This window comes from Eumetopias jubatus, unplaced genomic scaffold (assembly GCF_037043125.1).
Source record: "Eumetopias jubatus isolate StellerSeaLion01/CBP00866 unplaced genomic scaffold, mEumJub1_p1.0 scaffold_17, whole genome shotgun sequence".
In the NCBI taxonomy this organism is placed as follows: Eukaryota; Metazoa; Chordata; class Mammalia; order Carnivora; family Otariidae; genus Eumetopias; species Eumetopias jubatus.
This window is the reverse complement of record NW_028274823.1, coordinates 12229889-12254177: the sequence shown is the minus strand read 5'-3', so window position 1 is coordinate 12254177 and position 24289 is coordinate 12229889. Positions and strand designations below refer to the sequence as shown.

The 24289-nt window shown below is 51.1% G+C and overlaps 1 protein-coding gene across 2 annotated transcripts; it reads left to right on the top strand.

The window, feature by feature from the left end:
• On the top strand, positions 1–22451 carry BAG3 (BAG cochaperone 3). Of its 2 annotated transcripts, none has more exons than XM_028121767.1 (4): positions 1–515; positions 15959–16288; positions 17691–18095; positions 21080–22451. In XM_028121767.1, the coding sequence occupies exons 1-4, from the start codon at positions 336–338 to the stop codon at positions 21896–21898; spliced, it is 1734 nt and encodes a 577-aa protein (XP_027977568.1). In that variant the 5' UTR covers positions 1–335; the 3' UTR covers positions 21899–22451. The 2 variants fall into 2 exon arrangements, with proteins under 2 accessions (XP_027977568.1, XP_027977567.1); XM_028121766.1 differs by having other exon boundaries at positions 21077–22451.
• Positions 22452–24289: the final 1838 nt, after the last annotated feature.

Here is a 24289-nt window from a genome sequence, read left to right as displayed (position 1 = left end):
CTCCGCATCCAACCCGCTCGCCGCCAACTTCTCTGGATGGGACCAGAAGTTTCTAGCCGGCCAGTTGCTACCTCCCTTTATCTCCTTCCCGGTTGGCAGCGAGGAGGCTATTTCCAGACACTTCCACCCGTCTCCGGCCACGTCACCCCCTCCTTTAATTCATAAAGGTGCCCGGCGCCGGCTTCCCGGACACGTCGGCGGCGCGCACCGCTCTCGATCCGGCCGCGGCCAGCGAGCGACTCGGCGCCTGGAGGCCCGGCACCCCGCGACCCGGCACCCCGCGACCCGGCACCCCGGCGGCTGCCCCTCCGGGCCGACCCTGACCCCGACCCAGCATGAGCGCTGCCACCCACTCGCCCATGGTGCAGGTGGCGTCCGGCAACGGCGCCGGCGACCCCCTGCCCCCCGGCTGGGAAATCAAGATTGATCCGCAGACCGGCTGGCCTTTCTTCGTGGACCACAACAGCCGCACCACTACGTGGAACGACCCGCGCGTGCCCCCCGAGGGCCCCAAGGTGAGCCAGCCTGCGCCGCGCCCCGGCCGGCGGCCCCCCTCGACGGCGAGCGGCGGGGGTGGCTGCACCGGGCGGGGCTGCGGGGACCCCGGGCGCACCTGCCGGCGGACGCCCGCGCCCGGGGTCCGCCCGCTGCGCCACAACTAGCCCCCGCTCCTGTCCGCCCTTGGCCGGCGTCGGGGCGAGGGGGAGGCCCCGAAGGGGGGGGGCACTGTCCTCCCCGGGCCGCGTTTGGTTCCTGGGGGTCGGCCCGGGAAGTGCGACCCGCGCGGTGGCGCCAGGTGCCGTCCCACCGGCCCCTCCCCCCGAGGGCCGAGGGCCTAGGGCCGGGTAGCTGGGGCTGGCCCGGGCTCCGGAGGGGCGGCCGGCCGGCCTGGTCAGCTCTGGAGGCCCGGGCTAGGCCCCGCCGCGGCCTTTGCAGCCGCCCGCCCGGGCTCAGGTCCGGGTTTCACTGCTGTCCGTGCTCCGGCGAACGCCGTAGGGGGCCACTCGCAATCTTGGGGGTGGTCTGGAAGGAATTTTGCCTCCTGAAGTTCCTCAGCTCGGTCGAGGGGCACCTTGACTTTACTATCTCAGGCACAGAGTGACTCAGGGGACTGATGTAAATACATTTCTCCCCCTTTTTGTATCTGCAATTAAAATTGTATTATTGTTTGAAACGTTGTCAATAAGAATATATTTTAGGATGATTTGTTGAAAACAAGATGTTCTTCTCCCAGGCAATTTCTAAACTAAAGATGTGAGACTGTCTCATGGTTGACCATTGCCCTTAAGACATTGCCTCACACTGGCTTGAAAGAGAATAGTTTTGTTTTTGTTTTTTTTAATGGCATACATTCCCTTCCTTGTTATGGTATTAAAATACCCAGGATTTGTTTCTAATACACAAATAACTAATACAGAAGTACTTTTATGAACGTAGCAGAAGTATGCCTCATTTATGTATATGCAAAGATATATGCTCTTTAACAGTTAAGAGCATGAAAGTTTGGAAATAGAAATTTGGAATCAGTCTGTTAACTTAAAAGATTACAACTAAGTGTGGTACACTTCCAATTTTCTATAAATTTAAACTATTTCAAAATAAAAAGCTTGGCAAAAGAGAAATACACTTAAAGAAAGGGGCATGTTATGCTGTCTGGGCAAAATTAAAAAAAAAGTCATAAAGAGCTGGTCAGTTGTTTTGAAGATTTAAAAATTCACAAAATTAATTTAAAGGAAAAAATTCACAAAATTAAAGGTGCTTTATAAATCATTATTTTGGAAGAAATATTTGTATCATCCACTTTCATTTCTATGTATTTTTTAAATTAAAAATAATGAAAACCTGGTGCCCAACAGTGAGACGTTGAACATTCAGCAACTTACATTTGTAAGAAATTAATTGTATATTTTTATTTGAAAATTAGTACAAGAGTATGTAATTAGCCGGGGTGGGCATAATTATATATACTTTTTTGTGTGTCTGTTCAGCCCATAATTGGGTGAAACTGAAGCACATTTCAAACCAGTCCTGTTACTGCAGTCTGCATGGTGTGGTGTAAAACTTATCATTTCAAGGCCTCCTTCCTATAGAGACAGGGACTGTCGGAATCTGCAGGCACCCTTTGTTATGACTGAAGGTCAAGTTTGAACATAGCCACTGTAAGTGCAGCGTAAACCCAGATTGCCAACACTTTGTTTTTAGAATAAGACTCACCCAGCAAGTTGAGATCTTTGTGTACCCATCCAGTAGATTGGCTAGGCTGTGGTTTCATAAGCCTTTTTAAAGGGGGAAAAAACAGGTTGAGTTACTATTATTCTCAACAAATAGAGAAAACAGCCACTAAATCAGAAGTCTGATGCCAGAAAAGTGGATTTGAAAATTAAGTCAGAATTTTGAAGTTGAAAGGCCCACGAAGCTCTTTTAGCTCAACCTCTTCCTTTTACTGAGAAAGAAACCCAGACAGGTCAAGTGTGTTTCCAAGGGTCACTCAGCTGGTACTAAGAGCAAAGAGAACTACACCAGAAGGTCCTGATAAGAGGCAGGGTATCTGCTCAGAAGGTGGTAGAAGTGTCTAGAATTTTTGTGAAGCCATGATGCGTGCAGGCTGGAATACTTGGTTGTCTTTGTGTCCCCCTGGCCACCAGTTGGCCACCAAGCACTGTGTGGCTGACTTCTGTGCTGTGATTACTTGGATGGCGAGGACTGGATTTGGTAACTCAAGAAATGAGTTCTCTTTACCAGATTAACTACTGGAGATTAGTCAGCATGGCACCAGAATTTAAGGGGAGAATAAACATTCTGTTCATTGGCTCTTTGGGCTCCATGGCTTTCACACCTGTGCTTTGAGATGCATAGAACATCGGGGTGACTCATTCAGTTTCACTTCCATGAATGACATCTTCCTCCAGACTAAGTACAATGGAAAATTCTTCAATATTGTTTTATATAAGAAATTGGCTTCTTAATGCATAACAAGAAAGGGCCCTGGCGTGAAACAGAGGGCGATTTTGGAGGAGCTGAGCTAAAAGGACCTTCTGAACATCCTTGTCTTCAAGAGGAGATGCAATCAATCAACAAAGAGCCATTTGTTAAGCATGAAAAAACAGAGGAAGCCCTTTTTTGGGGGGAAGACCACCTCTGGGTGTTTGCAGTCTAACCTTATTGGTAAAGGAATGGCTTTCACGGAAAGGAAGGGACTAGAACTTTGTGTTTCATTGAGTCTTGCGTTCTGTCGTTTCCGAGTTGGTCCTCCCACAATGCCCTGAGTAAGTAGAGTGACTCTCTGTCCCCAGTTTTACAGGGGCGGCCAGTGAGAGCAAGTGTCCTGCCCTTCCGTTGAAGAGGTCGGGTGACTACAGGCTAAGACTTTGGGCTTTATCCAACTCCTCTCCAAGCAACTGGACCTCCCCACCTGTAGGTTTCCTGGATGTCGATTTTCTGCGCACGTGGGCTTGCCACTATTCCGGTCCAGGCCCCTTCCCTGGCAGAGAGGTTGGCGCTCACTTTGGAGTCTGAGGATGTGCAGCCGCTCCTCCCAGGTTCTGCCCTGACTAAACAAAGACCAGATGCTTTGGAGTGGGGTGCTGTGTTGCTCTCTCACAAAGCTTCCTGGGACCAGAGGGAGACCCTTCTCCCTCCACGAGCAGGGCTGTTCTAGCTTTGCAGATCTTAGAGGTCACCAGCACAGATCCCCAAGGCCAGCAGTCTCCTGGGAAGCCTTTTTAAGAACACAGATTGCTAGCTACGTCATTCCCCCCTACCTGCCCTCCCCCCCGCCCCATGTTGAATCCAAATTTCTCAGGGTAAGGCCCAGACATCTGGACCTCAGAGAAGTTTCCCTGATGATCCTGATTTTGCCAGACTGGCATTTGGGGGCCACTGGTGGCTGGTGATCCCATTTTGTAAGGGAAGGGGAGCTGCAATTCAGGGTCCGCCTTCCTACAAGTAGGCCCTGGAACGGCTCAAGCTGTGCCTGCTTAGCATCTAAGCTGCAGAGCCTTTGCCAGAGGCCCCATTGTCCTTCTTGGTGAAACTCCCCCGGTGCCTGGCTTGTGCCAGTGTGAATTTGGGGGTGGCAGTGCCCTGAGTCAGACTTAGGGCAGTGCCAAGACCCTCCCGTACCCCAGAAAGAAGTGAGCCAGAGCGTTTCCTTCCTGCTTTGCCCTCCCAGCAGATGCTCACCATAATAATCTGAGATTACACTCGGGTCCTGGGAGAGAGATGGAGAAACACCCTTTCGGAGGAAACTGGAAATTTTTTGAGTTACGATTGAAGTAGAGAGACCCATTTATTTTCTGCCCCAGGTTTAGTAGAGCCTCCTGAATTTTCTTAAAGATGAGATCATTCTGCTCTTTGCAGATCGATTGCAAGCTCTTGGGCCTCTTAGCAGAATCAGAGCACAATCAGGAAATGAGTGGCCATTCTCTCCTTTGTATTTTCTAGCAAGTTGCATGATGGGGAAGCAAATTCCTTTGTGACTGATGAACAGGGATTTGTTGGTGGGGAGGATGAAGAGCATGGCCAGATGCCTTAGATGTCCAGCTCATACAAGACCTTCACTTTACCCTCCAAAGAACAGGCTGTGTTTGGCTTATGCAAGAACTGAACATAATTCGTCCCCTGTTTTGTAGAGTAGACTTGCCCTTTACGAGGGTAAAGCTGGTACCCAGGAGCTGTGGCAGCATTTGACATTAGCCAGGGCCAAGGAGGGCTTAGCTGTTTGATGCTCTTGGGGCTGGTTGTGAGCTGAAAAGCTTCAGACCACCCATGAGGCTTGATCAGCCTTGTCCTCCTGTCCCCATTTCTGGAATGACACACAGTTGCCTTATATAAGGCACTCTGCATGTTTATTAGTTCCTCTTGACCTTTTTAAATGGTCTGGTGTTTATCGTCAAAAATAGGAGACCATGCATAATCCAAACCTACTCTTCCTCCTTCCCATTTTTGCTGCTTTATTGTTGCTCTTAAATATTTAAGACATCTTACACAGGAAAACTGGGAGCAGAAGACAAAGGCCTTGCTTATTAGGAACCTCTGAGGACCCGTTGGTGCTGATGAACACTGAAGAAACCTCTGTCTGCCTGATTGTGGAATTCTCGAGCCCGTCCCGGCTCCTCATTGCTGGCTGATCAAGTCTTGACTTGGGCTCCTCTTCTGCCTCTGATCTCAGTCTCACAGCTGGACTTTTGAAGCTAAACCCCAAATCCCATCCTTTGCAAATATGGGCCTTGATCCTCACTGCTTGCTTGGCACTGTGGGACTGTGTGAGATGTCTGGTGTTATTAAGTCTTCACATATTTCTGTGAAGATTTCTTCAGGGGCCTTAGAAGTGAGGCAGCTTGCAAAAGCTTCATGAGAGAGAATTTCTTTAGGATAGAATGAACCTTATATGTTTTTGTTTCTCTCTCTCTCTCTCTCTATATATATATATACACACACACACATATATACATACGCATATATATATGCCAAATGCTGGTTGGGTGCTTTACAAACCTTATTGCTATAAGTCCTCAAAACAGCTAAGATGGAAACTATTAGATGCATCTGAGGCCTGTCAGCTGTGACACCACGGAAGGACCTTTGTGGCCAGAGGTTTTACCCTCACCTGGGGGGGGGAGTGTCTGGAGGGGTGACAGATAGCCTCACCCCCAGGGAGCCTGGCTGCTTCTCAGAACTCCTTTATGCTCAGAGCTCCCCAGGCACGGCCCCAGTTGATTATAGAGACCATTCCTTTCCTGAGCCTGGGTCTGAACTTAGGAGATGGGCCCAAGTCTTCATTCATTCATTCATTCCATCTGAAATTTACTGAGCACCTGCTCTCTGCAAGTCATGGTGTTCAGTGCCATATGGAGGACAGGTCTGTCTCCTTCCATGCCATTCTCTGTGCAGCATTTCTCTCCAGTTGGAAGCAGGCTATCCCTGCTCCAGACTCCACATTACTTTGATTGGAATATTTCTTCCAAAAGGCAGCACTTTGGGGCGCCTGGGTGGCTCCATCGTTAAGCGTCTGCCTTTGGCTCAGGTCATGATCCCAGGCCCTGGGATCGAGCCCTCATTGGGCTCCCTGCTCCGCGGGAAGCTTGCTTCTCCCTCTCCCGCTGCTTGTGTTCCCTCTCTCGCTGTCTCTCTCTCTCTCTGTCAAATAAATAAAATCTTAAAAAAAACAAAACAAAAGGCGGCACTTCTCTGCTTTGCCGTGTCCCCGTGGGCTGAGAGTTCCAGGGGGCAGTGGGCTGGCTGTCATCTTTCAGAGTCCTAAGTTTAGACTCTGGTCTCAGTAAATGATTCTGTGCAGAGGAGGGTAAAACCTGGCCTGGGCTCTAGAGTGGACAGGCTGGTAAAAGGAAAGCCGCCTTTATTGAAGTGCAGGCTCACGCTTAGAGTTAGTGGAAGTTGCTGGAAGCCTTCTGTTGGTTCCTAAGCACTGAAGTGTTGTCCTGGGCTCCCCAAGGTCCCCCGGGGGCAGGTTCCTTTTTACTGCATTTCTGAATGGCCTTTTCTCCACAAAGAACTTCGGTATTGATTCCCTAAGTTCATCCGTATGAGCCTGGAGACGTTCTTTTTTGTCCCCACCGGCGACACAGCATCTCAGAGCAGACGAGCTGGAAAGGCTGGGAGCTCCCGGCAGCCAGACGCCGCTAATGCCCGGCTGCACAGAGAGCAGCTTCCGCGCTGTCAAAGGACCTCTCTCTCTCTCTTTTCTCCATGTGGCTGGCAGCAAGACCAGACAGTGCACAGCGAGGCTTCTTATTCATTGTCAATTCAGAAAAGCCCAGAATTACAGATTGCTCACTGCCTTTGTCAAGAGCCCGTAAACAGAGTGGCTGCCCCAGAGCTCCGAGCACAGAGCAGTGTCCCCAGTGACTGCGGTGAGACTTGCCACTGAAAATTCCCCAGCATCCTGTTGGAAAACAGCCATTTCCTATTTTGAAATCATGTCCTCAGCGTCCATGAAGGTCCAGTTGTAGATTTTTTCCCCCGTCATTTTAAAGATTCTTCTTGGACACTGGATGGATGGATGAGTGAATAGTTAAGCCTTAAGCAGGAGGCTAGGAAAGAATACATGTGTGCAGAAGACAAGGCAGCCACATCACCCTCTGAATCTTCCAAATTCATCCAACAGACCCTGAGTGTCAGGCGGGGACTAGGTGCCCGGATAGAGCTGGGTTTTCTCCCTCCAGAGGCTGGGCGCATGGGGCTGTGGTGACTCAGAATTGAGCAGGGCGCCGGCACTCTGCACTCCCGCCTGCCCTGCCTCAGCCAGGCAATGACTCAGCACCAAGCACTGGCTCCCTGGCCCAGAGCACACTTGAACTGAATGTTCCAGGTCTTGAACCTCAGCCCAGCTCGACCAGGCAAAACTAAATGCTTTCTCCCCTGCTGCATTTTACCCTGGGAAGATGAAGGGTTTGAAGACATTAGCCACAATTATTATTACAGATTGTATAGGTATGGCAGGAATAGTGAAAGGGTTAACACATTCCTGGCCTTGATGTCAGACAAACCTGGGTTCTGGTGATCTCAGATAAATCACTCGTCCTCTCTGAACCTCAGTCTCCCCTTCTGTAAAATGGGAACACCACCTTACCTGTCCAGCAGGATTGCGAGAATCGGGGGGATAGTGCATGGAAAGTGATGAGTCAGGGCCCGACTAGACACATGTGTTCAATCCATGGAAACATCACAGCCTCCACTAAGAAGTAGGAGGGGATTCACCACATGGCAGACAGATCTGTCTGGACATGGCTCCCTGGTAGACTTCAAGTCTTTTTTCTCAGAAGCAAAACCTCTTACACCTTGTACTACCTTAGCTGGCTGTCTTTCGACTAGTATCTGGATGCCCTCTGCACCCTTCCCCGGGGTTCCCATGCCCCACATAACTCGGGGACGCAGCAGCAGGGGGTCAGATGAAGGCTGTCAGGCCTTCTGGAGCCTCACCCAAACCTGCAGCCCATAGCCTCAACCAGCTTCATCTCTGATTCATCCCTGACCCCCCAGCGAAGATAGGCCAGGAGGCATTGTGTTTCTGGGCCTCTGCTGCATGGGGTGGTGTGTTAACCCTCAACCTTGACTCCTTTAGGGGAGTGTCTCCCTCCACATCTCTGTACAGACCCCAGGACAGTTGCCAGGCAGGAGCGAGGTGCCCAGTCCATGTTGTGGGGAAACTGGGTCATGTTAACTAGGGGCTGGCCATTTGCACAGCTGTTCTGGACCCCACTCTAAGGGGTGGAAATGTCACTGCAGGTGGAAGGAGAGGGGGGTTTGCTAACTGCCACCACCCTCTTGGGGGAGTATGGTTGTTGGAGGAATGCTTTGAGCAGCTGCTTAGGGTGGGGAAGAGAGTCCCCAGGAATTCCCCTCAAAGCAGCTACCCTTGGTTAAAGGGGCCCTTGCCCTAGCAGCAGTTGGTGAATTGGAGATTTAGGGGGGGTGATTTTATACAAAATGCATGTCTCATGAGTCCCTGCACCCTGATACCAGCAAACACTTGCATAGTTGGTGTCTAGCAGATGGTAGAGCCAAGTGATTGGGCAGTGTTCCACCTTCGTATGAGACCAGTCCTTGAGAAACCCATGCAATGAACCATGAGGGAGTCTCTTTATGTAACTTCAGACAGTTTGCTTCCTGATACGGAAATTTCAGGTATTTTTCCATCTGTGATTCGTGATTTCAGATCCTTAGAGCAGGTGTCCCTACTCCTTTTTTCTGAAGAGGAACTAGCTAGGGTTTTCATTTCCCTGAAGCCATGAGTTCAGGAGCTGGACATCGGGTGACCGGGGTTCTCGGCCTGGTAACTGCCTATGTGACCTCGGGCCACACCTGCTACATGGAATCCTTGAGGGAGGGCTCCAGGGGGTGTGGGAAACGGGGAGGCTGGAGGCTGATGCCGAAATGCCAGCTGTGGCCCTTGGTGCCTGGCCTGAAAGGTGCCCATACACCCTGGTGGGGGACACACTGAGATTGTTGGTGAGACGCCAGGACAGGTTCTGCTCCCAGACACATCATCCTGCCCCAACCTGGCCTGGTTTTTCTCACTAGGTCTCGGGCAGGAGTGCAAGGAGCCATAGTCAGTGCAAGTTGAGTGTGGATTGGTCCACAGGGCAAGTTCTTTCAGAGTGGCTGGGCTGGGGCTTCTTGGAGGGGGACAGGGGTTTAGGGCTCGGCCCCTAGAATGTTGGGCTGTGTTTGCTTCCAGATTGTAAAGCATTAGGTACAGTTCCCAGCAGAGAAAATGGCATCCTTGCTAATTAGTGTCCTTAAGACTCTCGGATAAAGGGGCTTCTAACTCAGGGTTGTTGCCGACTGGTGAGACCACTGACGTTTTAGGCATTGTACACTATAGGCTCAACCAGGTGTTGCTCAGAAAAAGCGGGGTCTGTTAATAACCATTTGTGGAATGAAGGAACGTGATTTTGTAGGGCTTGGAGCAGGCTCAGCTTACAAAGTCTTTCTTACGCCTTATTTCACTTAAATTTTGCAAAAATCCCTAGGAGGTGTGGGGATTTTTACAGCTGGAGAAACTGAGTCTTGGTAGCCAGGAGTCCTGTCCAAGGGCACAGAGCTGGTGAGCAGCAGGCCGGGACTGGAGCTCAGGGTGACAGCTTGAAGCCCAGGGCTCACACTGGTTCATTCCTGCTTGTTTGGACACAGCTGCAAAGAAAAGAGGTGTTAAGTTTCATTCTATAGAAAGTTTTCTCCGGTAGGAACACATCAGGACACCTGTCTTGGTGATCCCAGGATAAAATATGTGTGCTTTGATAACAGGCAATCAGATCAAGCCTCTAGTCGCCCTGTCACTGGCCTGTGTCCAGCAATTGTGGTCAGCACAGACTCTTTTCTTACCAGGAGCACCGCACACGGACTTCTGTGGAGGTGGATTTGACTTGCTATTCAGAATTTACCTGATGTCCATTAAATGCCCAAACTTGGGCAGAGGGAGAGACCCTTTATCACAATGCGGTAGAAAACTGGAGGAATTTTGACTTTGGCTGAAGGATATATCAAATTGGCTATAATACTTCATTCATTTCGATGGCCTGAGTGTACCAAACAGGTCTTGGAAGGATGTTGAAACTCAACTATTTGTGCTTTAGAAGGAAGTTTTTATTTTTGTTACCTGCCTGCTAGAAGTGAGCCAAGCTACTTAATTTTGATCCAGGCCCTAGATATATGGGGAGTTGAGGGTTCCTGTTTTCAAACTCCATCTTTTTTTCTTTGTTTTAGAAGTTTTGCAGTGTCATTAGTACAAGTCAACACCTGACCGTTGTGAAGGCTTCTGGCCTCAAAACCCAGTTAACTGGATCTGTGTCCTATTAGAGATTCCAGGGCTATGGAGGCAGAAGTGTTCCGGGGTAGCCCTGAAAGTTAACCTTTGTTATTCGTACCTTCGTTCAGACCACAGTGGTGGGAGCTAGGACTTGTAGGTGCTGAGAACACTTTGGAGAGCGATGTGCCATGGAGTTGAGGTTGGGGGTTGATGGGTGCTGTTTTCAGGGTTCAGAGGCCACTCAGTAAACTGGGAACCGATTGTGGATAGGTCAAGGCAAACCCTGCTCCCCAGCTGTCCCCAAAGCCACGAAGGCTATGAAAGTGCAATGTCCAGCTCAGTCAGTGGTTGGCATATGCCTGGTAGGTACCCAAGAGCTGTTGTTCTTACCCTGCTTTTAAGGCACAAAGAGTCCTGGGAAGCCAGCATGGCGCAGTCGGTTAAGCACCCGATTCTTGGTTTCGGCTCAGGTGTGATCTCAGGATTGTGAGATCAAGCCCCATGTCGGGTTCTGCACTCAGTGGGGAGTCTGCTTGAGATTCTCTCTCTCCCTCTTCCTCTGCCCCTCCCCCCGTTGCTCCCTCTCTCACTGAAATAAACATTTAACCAAAAAAAAAAAAAAAAAAGAGGCACAAGGAGTCCTTCCAGGGGGTCAGTGGCTACCTCTTAACATTGGGACACCTTAAATCCCAGTGACTGCCATTCTGATTTAACTGAACACAGTTAAGAGTGGTCATTTTTAAATTTCTGTGACATCAACTTTTCCTTGTTTTTGAGCTTTATGTAGATATTTAGAGCCAGAGGGGACCTTGGAATAAGCACCATAAAGAACGCCAGAGCGGGAAGGAACCTCACGTGGATCAGTGTTTTTCAGTGCAGTCCTGGTTTAGGCTTCACCACATACCACTGAATCACACCGTCTTGGGGTTGGACTTAGGGTCTACATTTTTAAGCATTTTCTCGGTGCTCCTGATGCTGCCTAGAGTCTGAGAAACACTGCTTCCTGGAGTCTCTGGGCCTCGCCTTCACTTTACAGCTGAGGAGAGTAAGGTCCAGAGAGGGGATGTGAGCTGCTTATATAACACACATATTTAGGGGTAGATCCAGGATAAGGACCGAGTGCTGTCTCTTTCCACATCTCCTAGCTGCCCTCTTAGTGCCCACATTGTTATTAAAGACCAGCAGCAAATCACTGGTGCTCTTAAGAGTGCTCTTAAGCAAACAAGACTTGCGTAAGTCCACCGGGCTCACCCAAGCTCAGAGTCTGACCCCAGGCTTCTCTAATAATACCTTGTCCTTAATAGGGCAAATCTTGGCTCATCTGGGGTAATTTTTCTCTGCTTTTTATCCTGGCCATCTCATGGAGTTGTGGAGTGCCCTGAGATGCGCCTCAAGATTTTACTGCAGTGCAAAGCAAGGGAGAAGAATGAACCAGTTCCTTTTATAAATGCATGGAGTAAGATAAGCAAAGCCTTATTTCCTCATCGGATCTCGTATATATGGATTCCTGATGTCTTTGCCCAAAGATAAAGGTGATGAGCTGAGCTGCACTGGAAAATAATTCTTGGAGTGCGGTCATTCCTCCTTAAGCAGCTGCAGGGCAGGCCGTGGTGAGATGGTGAGGACCTGCCGGCCTGCCTGGTCACGTGACCGCAGCTCGCCCCTCCCTCCCCAGAAGAGCTACCCCAAGGGGGCAGTCCCTGGTCCCCACTGAGGTCAGAAGGGAGCAAGTCATGGGTCCTGTATTGAGGATGCTGGCCTAACCAATAGGCTCTTTCTAGATGTGCTGGAACTTCTTAGGGGACTGAGGAGGCATGTTCTCCTCATATTCCACAAGAATCATAAACTATAACATTTCTCTTTTTTACTTTTTTATTTTATTTATTTTTTTAAAGTAGGCTTCACATACTCTGGTTTCTCTTCAGATCGTATAAATCTTTCGCCTTTTAAAGTAGGCTTCACGCCCAGCTTGGAGCCCAGCAAGGGGCTTGAACTCATGGCCCTGAGATCAAGACCTGAGCTGAGATCAAGAGTCGGACGCTTCACCGACTGAGCCACCCAGGCGCCCCACTTTTCTCATTTTAAAAAATGTTGTCTTTTTTTTTATTAGATTGTGATGTAAAGCACCATGGAAGGCAGGAAGGGCAATTTAACTCTTTGAGGTGGTGCTCTTTAGTTAGTAAACCCTGAAGCGTCTGCTACTGACGGGACTCTAGCAGAGTAGACTCGGCAGAAGCGGGGAGGCGTCAGCATTCATTCCTGTTATGGATCTTCGTCTAGGTGGGAGCTTCGCTGCTGGTTTAAATTATTCATTCCTGTACAAGTGCTTACTCTTCTACTCTGTAAAGCCGGTGTGGTTTTTCTACTTACCCCCAGCAGTGTTTTTCTAAACAACCCTGATCAGACTGGAATGGGAGCATTCTTTTAGATGTGAGACTCATGAAGAGACATGGGTTTTTTTTAATTAAAAGGCATAAATGGGTCAACTCACACAGAAGCCAGAGTGCAGAACATCAGGGCCTCCAGGTCGCCCTTAACCCCCCAGCGGGCAGCGCCATCCCTCTGTCAACCCCAGGCTGAGAACGCGGGTCTTGGTAGTGGCCCTTTACCCTCACTGCTGCTGTCCTGCCAGCCACGGAGGCCTTTCCGTTCTTCCTCCTCCTGCTTGCCTCCCTGGGTCACCCTTCCTTTCCGCGCCCTCAGCCCCTGCTTTGCCCTTCCTTCCTTCCTTCCTCTCACCCCGGACTCCTCCCCTCATTTCCTGACGTGTTCTGGTTTCTCCTTTCGGTTCCTCCTGTCTTGCTGAGGCATCTCTTGTCAGCAGCTCTCTGGCCTTACCTTCTTCAGCTCAGCACTTACCTTCGCATGCTGTCCTCCTTCCCTCTGCTGCTCAGACTCCCCACCCCACCTCCAGTGACCACGGCTTTTCCCCAGCAACCACACGACCAAGACCAGACCCAGACGGAGCACGTCTTCCCAGATCCAGGTAGCGTATTGACTCCAGGAGGCAGTCCCAGCTGTGACCTCCTCTGGGCAGGAGGAAGTGCTCTTCCTTCCTCCCTCCCTCCTGCCCTGAAGCCTTTGTCTTCCCTTTTCTCTTGTCGTTGTACAAAATCTGGTACAAAATCTACTCAGTGAGACGTATAAAGTACGCAGCTCTTGGCAGGCAGCTGCCGTGCCTTCTGGATCCAGGGGCTTCCCCCAGGAGGAGCCAAGCCTCAGCCAGGTCCATCTAAGGTTTCCAGGCCCTGGAAGGGGCTGAGTTGGAGGCACAGCCAACGGCCGGCTTTGCAGGGGGTGGTGGGGTTGGCAGCCCTCACCGGTTAAAATTGGATGGTGTGGGTGGAATGCAGCAGGGGCTGGGCAGCATGGAGGTTCCAGGGAAGTGTATGCTTTGATAGGTTTGTATGCAGGTATCTACCTGTTTACTACCATGCAGAAAAAGAACATTTCCATCCTCACAGAAAGTTCAACTCTCAGAAGGTTCAACACCATCCCAGGGACTCTCATTTCCTGCGGGGCAGCCCCTACTCTGAATCTTCTATCAGTTAGCTTTGTCCTTCAGATTTGATTCCTTTGACACTTTGGGGTCTGCGCAGCATGATTGTGCGCCTTTTGGGGGCAGGAACTCACATGGGTTGCTGCCTTCTGGGCATCCTTCTTGCATGTGCTCTCATAAAACCTCCCAGCAGTCCTGCGAGATGGGTGTTGCTAGCTCCATTTTCTAGATAAGGGAATTAAAGCTCACAGGTTAGAATTATCCCAGATCACAGAACTGTTACTAATAGAGGTCAGAATCAACTGACATCCTATCTAGGACAGCCCCATCCTAGCTAGAAAAGCCCATGCATTTCCCCCATTTGCAGTCTCCCATGCTTTCCAGAGGGGGTTTTCTTCCTGTGTGTTTCCTGCTGTCTCAAACTGTCTTGTAAGCCCCTAGTCGGCAGGGATCATGCCTTGCTGGTCTGGTAGGCCTGCAGTGCCCAGCATCAGAGTAGCTAAGAGGGTCACCAGGCGGTAGTCAGTGGATGAGGGCTTCCTAGCTCCCTGCCCGAGGATTGTGTGGATAGCTGAGGCTTTTGTACGTGGCTTGTGGGGGGAGGTGGACAGTGAGCTCCCAGGCAGCCAGCAGAGAAGAGGCCCAGGACTTGTCCGGGCCCCTGCTTCAGGCTGGAGGGAGGGGTGCCCCAGGGAGGGGTTCACACGCCGAGATGGTGGATTAGGAGTTGGCACCACATAGCGCTGGGTGTCCTCAGTGCCTTCTGGTGCCCGTCTCACGGCAGGAACCCACGGCCTGCTCTTGGGTGACCCGAGAGCTAAGCAGGCTAAAATAATGCTGCTGCCCCAAGCACGTGGGGATTCTAATCTGAGAGTGCCTGTCTGCTGGTGTCCCCAAGGACACAGCGACACCCTTGCCTCTCCCCTGTGCGGGAGGCCCGGGGTAGGGGCTCAGCAGGAGGGAAGCAGTTGACGGGGTCTGAAAGAGCTAAATTCCAGGGTCCACCACCGCCAGCTGTTGCACCCCAACACAGACACAAGGCACAGTTATAATGGTCGATCACTCAACATGCAAAGGAGCTTTCCTTCCTTGTGACTGGTTTTGCGGCAGTGAGAATTACACCCTGCAAGCTCCTAGATTCTCAGTCTTTGGCATTTGTTTGCAGTTCGGAGAGATGCCTCCTTAAGGAAGGATCGTTCTCCTTCTTCATCAGTGACCTAGCCAGATGTGTGTAAGTGGCACAGTTCATAGCATCCTCCTCTGTAAAGGACCCTCGAGGTGGCTTCAGGGGGTAGTCAAGACTGGAAGCCCTGGGGGGGGGGGGTCCCTGACTTTGGTTGCTCAGCCCTTGGTGAGAAGTGACTTTGCCCCGTGAGTGACTGCCCGGCCTTGTTGTCTGAAACAAGATCTTTCTCTGTGGTCCATCTGGAACTTGGCCTCCTCAAGGGTCCCGAAATAGCCAGGCGGCTGCAGGGACAACTTCATGAGAGGACAGGAGAGGGGCCCCCGCCTCTCTTCGCCCCAGAGCAGCCTTTGCCGCCATCATTGGACCAGCAGAAGTTTGTTCTCCTGCTGCGCTGCCCCTGTGTGCCTTCTGATCTCCCTCTCTTGCACCTTGTTCCGAAAGTGTCCCCGGGTGGGCAGCCTCGCCCCACTGCCGCCTGTCTACGAGGGCGTCCAAGCTGTGTCCTGTGTCTGGGTCCAGCACAACCTGTGTCGTTAGGAAACACTAGGACCTTTGAGGCAGCGGGGAAGCTGGCTATAATTTAGTGGGTTGGCCTTGACTCATCCTCACACCTTCTGATCTGGGTCTCTGATTTGGGGGACAGTCAGTGGCTCTCCTACATACAGCTGCTGGTTGTTACCCATAAAAGAAACCTGTCTGACCAGTTTGGGAAATTGGGACCTCTCTGTGCTCAATGGACACCTTGGCTCACCTGCTTTCCCTCGATGCCCCTAACTCGTAAACTGGCCATACAGCGGCCTTGTAGGGGAGGGGCTCTCCGGCAGACGCAGAGGGTGCCTGTGAGCAGCCTCGCCCTCTGTGCTCGGCCAGCTTGGCTGATGCCGGAGGTGGAGGAGGTGCCCAGAATCACTCCAGAAGGTGGCACTTAGCACCGTGTTTTTGCTTCTTTGGGGTGTTTTCTTCCCAGCTCCTAACCAGACTCTTTCTCCTTTTTGTGTTGTAGGAAGCACCGTCCTCTGCAAATGGCCCTTCCCAGGAGGGCCCCAGGCTGCTCCCTGCTCGGGAAGGCCACGCCGTGTACCCCCAGCTCCGACCAGGCTACATTGCCATTCCTGTCCTCCACGAAGGCGCCGAGGGCCGGCAGCCGCGCCCTTCCTTTGCCTGTCCCCAGCCAGGGACACAGCGATTCCGAACCGAGGCGGCCACAGAGGCTCCTCAGAGGTCCCAGTCACCCCTGCAGGGTGTGGTGGAAGCCACCCAGCCAGATAAACAGTGTGGACAGGCGGTGACAGCAGCTGCGGGAGCCCAGCCCCCAGGCTCCCACAGACCTGAGGTAAGGAGAGCCAGCCGGTGTAACATGCAGGGCATCTGGGCCTGGCCTGCAACAGCAAAGGTCACCCAGCAGAGACAGCATGACAGCTCCACAGTGTCCCCCAGCATTTCACAGGTGCATGACCCCACAGGCAGGGGTCATGGCTTATTTCTGTGGTTAAGGAATTGGGATTCAGAAGGGTAAACGACTTGGTCCAAATGTATGAAGGTGGAAGTATGGCATTTCTGGGACCGGAAGCCTGGCCTTCTGGCTCCTAATCTGGTGCTCCTTACTCCTACCAGGCTTTCTGTGTCCAAAACACAGGAATAGCTATATGTTATTTCATTTAGTTCAGTACTTACGGATAGGCATTAACTGCTTGGAGCTGTTTTGATACAGTGTCCCATGGCTTTTAAGGAAACCCAGAGGGGTGCCTGGGTGGCTCAGTCGGTTAAGCGTCTGCCTTCGGTTCAGGTCATGATCCCAGGGTCCTGGGATCAAGCCCCACGTCAGGCTCCCTGCTCAGCGGGGAGCGTGCTTCTCCTTCTCCTCTCTGCTTGTGCTCTTTCTCTCTTGCTGTCTCTGTCACTATCTGTGTGTCTCTCTCAAATAAATAAAATCTTAAAAAAAAAAAGGAAACCCAAAATAAAGAGTCGGGGGGTCAGCTGCTCGATGATAGGGTTTTATTTAAGCCTGAAGTCCCTGCTTCAATGCACTAATATCTAAAGAGTTCTTCATCCAGCTCTTAGCTGGGATTTGAGGGCCAGCGGACCCCAGTAGGATTCCTGAGCAGTAAGCCCTTCTGGTTTTCCCGTCTGCAGATTGTCCGGTGTTGTGAGTGCTGATTCTCACTCCGTGCCTGTGCCCAGAGTTAGCCTTGCCTCCTTTGCCTCTGTTCCTTTCTTGGAGGAGGGCCTGAATTTGTAATATTTTGTTGTAAGAATGTCACTTTTGAGGGACACGTGAATCAGAGAAATCTGAAGCAAATTTGAGCTAACAGGGCCCTTTGAAGCCAGCTGGGGAAATACCCACCTGATTTTCTAGGCAGCCCAGGGGCCGGCCCGCCTCGGGCACACGGGAAGTGCTGCTCTCCGTGCCCAGCTGTGTCCTCTGCAGATTGCAGGGGAAGGATTAGAGAAAGAGGTGACATCAGTAACAACAGAAGCAGCGCGTTGGGCACTTCTCTCTCTCTCTCTCTCTCATTAATTAATTAATTAATTTTAAAAAGGCTGTTTGAGCTGGGAAGAATTGGAATGCCAGCCTCTTGGCTCTAGAGCCCCGAGCCCTAGCAGTACATTTTGGAGATGGAAAGGTTTACAGGTAGACAGTCCTAACGTGTTACCCTGAGCAGGCACATAAAGGAGGCACAGTTGGGGCTCCAGGGCAGACGGTCGCTCACGCCTCCACTCGTTGTGTCTTGCAGCGACCCCAGTCTCCAGCGGCTTCGGACTGCTCGTCCGCGTCCTCGTCGGCCGGCCTGCTCTCCTCCGCCGGCAGGAGCAGCCTGGGCACTCACCAGCTCCCCCGGGGCTATATCCCCATCCCTGTGATACACGAGCAGCATGTCACCCGGCCAGCCGCCCAGCCTTCCTTCCACCACGCCCAGAAGACCCACTACCCGGCTCAGCAGGCCGAATACCAGACCTACCAGCCGATGTACCACCGGGCCCCAGGGGACGACTGGGAGCCCCGGCCCGTGCCGGCAGCGTCCCCATTTCGGTCACCCGTCCGGGGTGCATCCAGCCGGGAGGGCTCTCCAGCCAGGAGCAGCACACCGGGGCACTCACCGTTGCCCCACCGGGTGCACACCGTGGTTGACAGGCCTCAGGTACGGAGTTGGTGTCCACAGACTGGCCCCCGCAGCGTCTCTCCAGGGGCTCAAGAGCAGTGTGCGGGTGCCCTGGTTCCTCCATGGGTCCTAACTAGCTCCCACGTGTTACGGGGGGAAAGCGAGATCCTGACACTGGCCGGTCACTGGCAGAAATGCAGGACAGGTGCTGGGAATGCTCAGTTCTTTCTGCAGCTTTGCTCGTTGGTCATTGCAGCTGCCTTTGGGGCAGAACCCCCGCCACCCCCGGGGGGAGATAGCTGGGTGGTGTGTGTAGTGTCACTCACACACCTGGGACCCGGGCGTCTTAGCACCCAGCACAGTTTTTCAGGGCCCTTCAGACCCCTTCCACACCCCAGCCACAGCCTCGTCTCCAGTGTTCCGGGCAGCTTGTTGCCTTCTCACAGATACCCCTTTTCTACTCGGCAAGCCCTTTCTGTTCTTCCCACCTCTGTGCCTTTGCTCTTGCTGACCCAGCTCCCTGAAATGCCATCACAATCCAGCTTCTCCCCATCCTCCAAGGAACCAGCCAGTCTTGCCTCTTTCGTGAAGCCGCCGCCTCTTCCTCATGGCATCCCATCACAGTCCCTTATGGCTTGGTATGGGTTACTCGGTGCATTCCAGAAGTGTTCTTCTTACCTGTTCAGCTCTGAGCTGGACGACAGGGACCTGTCTTACACCTCTCTCCTTTGGGGTAAAGGACCACATTGCCTGACTGATGATGAGCCGGTTGGCTGGCTGACTGGGAAACCTTCCAGCCTGGTGAAGTCGCAGGCACAGACCTATTCATCCTTCCGGGGCAACTCGTAGGGCACATCCTGGAGGAGGAGGAGGAGGTCATTAGTTTTCATAGCTTGTAGCTTAGCAGAGCCTTGAGCAGCCCTGGGCCCCCCGACTTGAGCAGCCAAATTAGTTCTCTGCCACAATATTTAGAAGGAAAGCCCCTCATAGACAAATGCAGGGTGTCTTACCATAAATGGTGATAACACCCTCCTATGGTTCTTTTTTTAGCTTCTTTATTTGGAAATATTTCAACCTTACAGAGGAGTTACAAGAGTCCTACAAAGAAACCCAGTATACCCTTCATCCAAATTCACTGTTAGCGTTTTGCTGTATTTGCTTTGCCATTTCTTATTTCCATACGTATCGTCCATGTGGTTTCTTTGTTGGAGATCTAATTGTAGATATTGTGCCCCTTTATCCATAAATAATTCAGGAAAAATTTTCCTAACCACAGTACAGTGATCAGAATCAGGAAACTTAACGTCCTTAAAACATTGTTATCTGATACACAGTCCACTTCCAAATCTCCTTGATAGTGGTTTCCCCGTTCCAGGATCTAATCTAGGATCATGAGCACCGCATTTAGGTATCATTTCTCCTCAGTCTCCTTCGTGGTTCGGTCCTTCGGTCTGGAACAGTTCTTCGGACTTCCTTTGCTTTCATGACCTTGACATTTTCAAAGACTACAAGCTGTAGAGCAACTCCTCTTAAGAGTTTCTAAAGTCATTTTTCTTACCCAGAGATTGTTTTAAGACCCAAAGAGGGGTGTGTGGCTGGTTCCTGAGTGGTAAGGGCCAGAGTTGAGGCCGTCTGCATTGGCAAAAGAGGTCTGGTGGGAAAGGGGGTTGTTGGCGCTCAGATGGCTAAGTAGCCACCAGATCCTAACTGCACCTCTATGTGTATTGTAACATTATTCACAATAGGCAAGATACAGAAGCTGCCCAAGTGTCCATCGGTAGATGAGTGGATAAAGCAGATGTGGTATACATATACACCAGAATATCACTCAGCCATGAAAAAGAATGAAATCTTGCCATTGGCAACAACACGGATAGACCTAAAGGGTATCAGGTGAAGTGAAATAACTTGGAGAAAGAGAAATACCATATGATTTCATTCATATGTGGAATCTAAAAAAACAAAAGAGCAAACTAAAAACCAAGCAGACTCATATAAGCAGAGGACAAACTGATGGTTGCCAGCAAGGAGGTACATGGGGGGGGGGTGGGATGGGCAAAATAGGTGAAGGGGATTAGGAGGTACAAACTTCCAGTTACAAAATCACGGGGATGGAAAGTACAGTGTAGGGAATGTAGTCAATGATATCATGAGAACAGACGGCGACTGTACTTCCTCGGGTGAGCACTGCGGAGCGTGTGCAGCCGTCGAGTCACCGCATTGTGCTCCTTAAACTAGAGAGCATCGTCTGTCAACTCTACTTCAGTCATAAAAAGGGGGGTGAGAGGAGAGCCAAGATATTTGTTTTAAGCACAGCTCATTCTAAAAACTATCGCTCGCAGTTACTTCAAAAAGCACCTCAGCCTGGGTAGCCAGGAGTCAGTGTGGAGACGCGCAGCTGAGTGTTGGCACAGATGTGCCCCACAAAATTCTCCCGGAGTTAACTATTTTGGGCATCCTGCTTACTCTCAGAAAAATACATCAGTCTGGGCAGAAACCACGAGGCTGTCATAGATTTAAAAAAAAAAGATCACAACTTTTCTGAAACAGGACGTGGGCCTTTCCCTCCCGGAACAGAGACCGTCCCCACGGTGTCAGGGAGGGTCGTGTGGCGGTTACTCCTCCGTGGCTGCCTCACCAAAATTCTGAGTCACGCAGGACTTTGCTTGGAGCTAAACTAGCTCGGCAGTTGGCGAGGTTGTTGGTGAGCGAGTTTTCATTTTTGAAAACTATATTGGTTTTCTTTTTGTTGCCCTAAGAATACCATCTACAGAAAAATTCAGTGAGCGGTAACAGACGCTCAGTCCAGGGCGATGAGTGGAAATGAGTGGTTCGGTCCCATACACGAACAGCATGTTTTTATTCTGTTAAACAGTATGTGGTTGGCTTCGCAAATCTCTTTTATACTGTTGAAGCCATTCCCCAGTTTTCTTTATAGTCAGTCGTACTAGCTACAAACAACTGCCTGAGACTCTCAGCCAGTTACTAAAAATACCTTTGTGTCCTTTGCCTGTTCTCAGCAGCCCATGACTCATCGAGAATCTTCACCTGTTCCCCAACCTGAACACAAACCCGAAAGCAAGCCAGGCCCAGTTGGACCAGATCTCCTTCCCGGACACATCCCGATTCAGGTGATCCGCAAGGAGGCGGGGTCGCCACCTGTCTCCCAGAAGCCCCCACCCACCTCTGAGAGGGTGGAAGTCAAGGTTTCGGCGGCTCCGGTTCCTTGTTCGCCCAGCCCCGCCCCTCCTGCTGTTCCCTCGTCCCCCAAGAATGTGGCTGCCGAAGAAGGGGCAGCCCCCGGCCCTGCCCCCGCCGAAGCCACACCCCCCAAACCAGGGGAAGCTGAGGCGCCCCCAAAACACCCAGGCGTGCTGAAGGTAGAGGCCATCTTACAGAACGTGCAAGGGCTGGAGCAGGCCGTGGACAGCTTTGAAGGCAAGAAGACGGACAAAAAGTACCTGATGATAGAAGAGTATTTGACCAAAGAGCTGCTGGCCCTGGATTCGGTAGACCCCGAAGGACGAGCCGACGTCCGTCAGGCCAGGAGAGATGGTGTCAGGAAAGTTCAGACCATCCTGGAAAAACTTGAACAGAAAGCAATAGATGTCCCGGGTCAAGTCCAGGTTTATGAACTCCAGCCTAGCTCCCTCGAAACCGATCGGCCCCTGCAGGAGATCGTGGAGATGGGTGCCATGGCAACAGACAAGAATAAGAAAAGTGCCGGAAACGGAGAAGATCCCCACACTGAAAGCCCGCAGCCAGAAGCCAAAGAAGCCGCAGCTGCAAACCCGGGCAGCCCCGGCCCGGCAGACACAGCTGGGAACCCAGCCGCCCCGTAGTCTCCGCCCCGCGCCGCAGACCCGGGCCCTGGGAACTGCTGGTGTGCGGTAGGGAATTTTAAGTTGCATGCATTTCAGGGACTTTAAATCAGTTTGTTTTTACTATTCGTAGGCGCTTGGTACACAGTAACTTGGGTGGAGGCCAAACACACTAATTAAAGGGCTAAAAGGAAAATAGTGCTTTTCTTCTGTATTCTTATTCTGTACAAATAAGTTGCTTGTTTCAGAAGTTTAACCCCATTGCTTGTTGTTGGGGCCCTTTCTGTGCTCGGGCACCACGTGTCGGCCATGGTTGTAAGCTGTCTTCGTGGAGCTCTGGACCGAAGGAGGTTTTTGGCTGGTTGATGGGGTGTTGATTTCCCATCGCACAAATATGGAATCCATTTTTCAGAAACGTCGCCCTTTTAATGGGATGATTCTCTTCATCTCATAGCTAAAATAGCTAACTTTAGGTAGAATAAAATGTGCAAGGAGCCCTAGGAATATCTGTATGTTGGATGACTTTAATGTTACACCTTTAGAAAAAGGAAAATAAAGTAATACTATAACTCAAGATGGTTTTTTGTGATTTCTAAAGTTTTGAGGAGTGGCAGCATCAAGACTGGGTCTCCCTGGCTTCAGTAACCGCCCGTATTTTCAGGCCGGCTCCGGGATCCCTAACCTCTGTCCGGGCCTGGCTCCTGAGAGAAGGAGTGTCTGTCACATTTCATCCTCAGGTTGCAGCTGGTAACTGGGAATACTGGAGGCTGTACACCCAGGTGATGGGAATGTCCCTCTTCCGATTGGCCCAGCTCAGTGGCCGCTCTGGGAGCATCTCTGCTCACCTGGCCTCAGGCCTCAGCAAGGGGCTGGGAGGGTTCAAATGCACCCTCGTGTTGCCTGAGGCTGACCAAAGTGCTCTGTGCGCTCCAGGTCACCGGGGTTGGGAATGTGTTCTGTGAGAGTTTTAGGGTCATCTTTATCTGACATTTCTCTGAGTCATCAAACCAGGCTGGGTTTATCTTCCCAGATTGGGTTCCTAGAAGCCATAGGGGTTAGGATCAGATGCTCTCAGAAGCCAGTGGGTGGAAAAAGATCCTTCTTTGTATGCCAGTGTTTTTTAAAAGCTTGGGAAGGACCACAGCCTCTGGACGCGCTAGACTTTGGTGTTTTAATTGCTTGCAAATCAAAAATGGAAGAGAAGGACAGTCCTGAGAACTTGGAACCCCCAGAGAGCATGCTGACACAGAGCCCCCATGCCGGATTCCTCAGGACTGTACTGAGGTTAATATTGGTGCGTGACTATGCCACACAAAAATACACGCTCCTGGAGTTGCCACTCTTAGCCCGCTGAGAAAGGTTGAAGTCATTCCGATGGGAATCCGCCAGCATCGTTCCTGGGTGAATTCATGGTGGGGAGTACGAGCTGACTGCTGATGACACACCGTTGATTCTAGAAACCTGACTGTGTAAGTAGGGATAAAGGCCTCTACTGGACTTTTTTAAATGAACCAAAGATCAAGAATGTGACCACTTCTTCTTGTGACTTGGGCGTCTACGCTCAACGGACCTTAACACGAAGATTCCTTGGGTGGTTATGAATTGGACTGATGTTATTTTTATCACTAAACATCAATAGATAGCCCTTTACTACAGTTAGAAGACTTTTAATCATTCACATCAGATGGTACCTGGCTATCCGGGTAGGAATCATCTGGCCTGTGCTGGTGGCCCCTGGGTCTTGCGCGGGGGCAACAGGTTGGCTATAGGGCTGGCTGCAAGGTTCTTACTAACATAACTGTCTTGGTCTCTGTAGGAGTCGGGGGACAGATATCCACTGAGGATCTGTGGGGGGTTTCTGCTTGTGTAATCATCCAGGTGCCCTTTAGAGAACATCATAGTGGAGAACACAGGCTTGAATCAGAACTCTTGGGTTCAGTTACAGCTTCTTGTAATAGCCTTTTCCTTCCTTGTTTCCTCAGTTGTAAAATGGGGGAAAGTGATTAAATGAATTGAGACATGTGGAGCAGCAGAAGTTGTACCTGCCATGTAGCAAATGTTAGTTACTCTCAACATCCTCATGAAGTGGGTGGGGCAATAGGAAGTGACTTGCCCCCAGGAACCACAAAGGCCATGTCAGTCTCACCACAGTGCGCCATCTTCTTCTTCTTTTATTTTTATTTTTTTAAGATTTTATTTATTTGACAGAGAGAGGCACAGCGAGAGAGGGAACACAAGTAGGGGGAGTGGGAGGTGGGGAGAAGCAGGCTTCCCGCGGAGCAGGGAGCCCAATGCGGGGCTCGATCCCAGGACCCCGGGATCATGACCTGAGCCGAAGGCAGACGCTCAACAACTGAGCCACCCAGGTGTCCCTTCTTTTTTTTAAAGATTTATTTCTTTCAGGGGCACCTG

What these genes read in the sequence shown, in the direction of transcription:
- BAG3 (XM_028121766.1), top strand. Translation starts at nt 336, where the DNA reads ATGAGCGCTGCCACCCACTCGCCCATGGTGCAGGTGGCGTCCGGCAAC. An exon ending in TGCCCCCCGAGGGCCCCAAG is followed by an intron (nt 516 to 15,958) that starts GTGAGCCAGCCT and finishes TTTGTGTTGTAG; the next exon opens with GAAGCACCGTCCTCTGCAAA. An exon ending in CAGGCTCCCACAGACCTGAG is followed by an intron (nt 16,289 to 17,690) that starts GTAAGGAGAGCC and finishes TGTGTCTTGCAG; the next exon opens with CGACCCCAGTCTCCAGCGGC.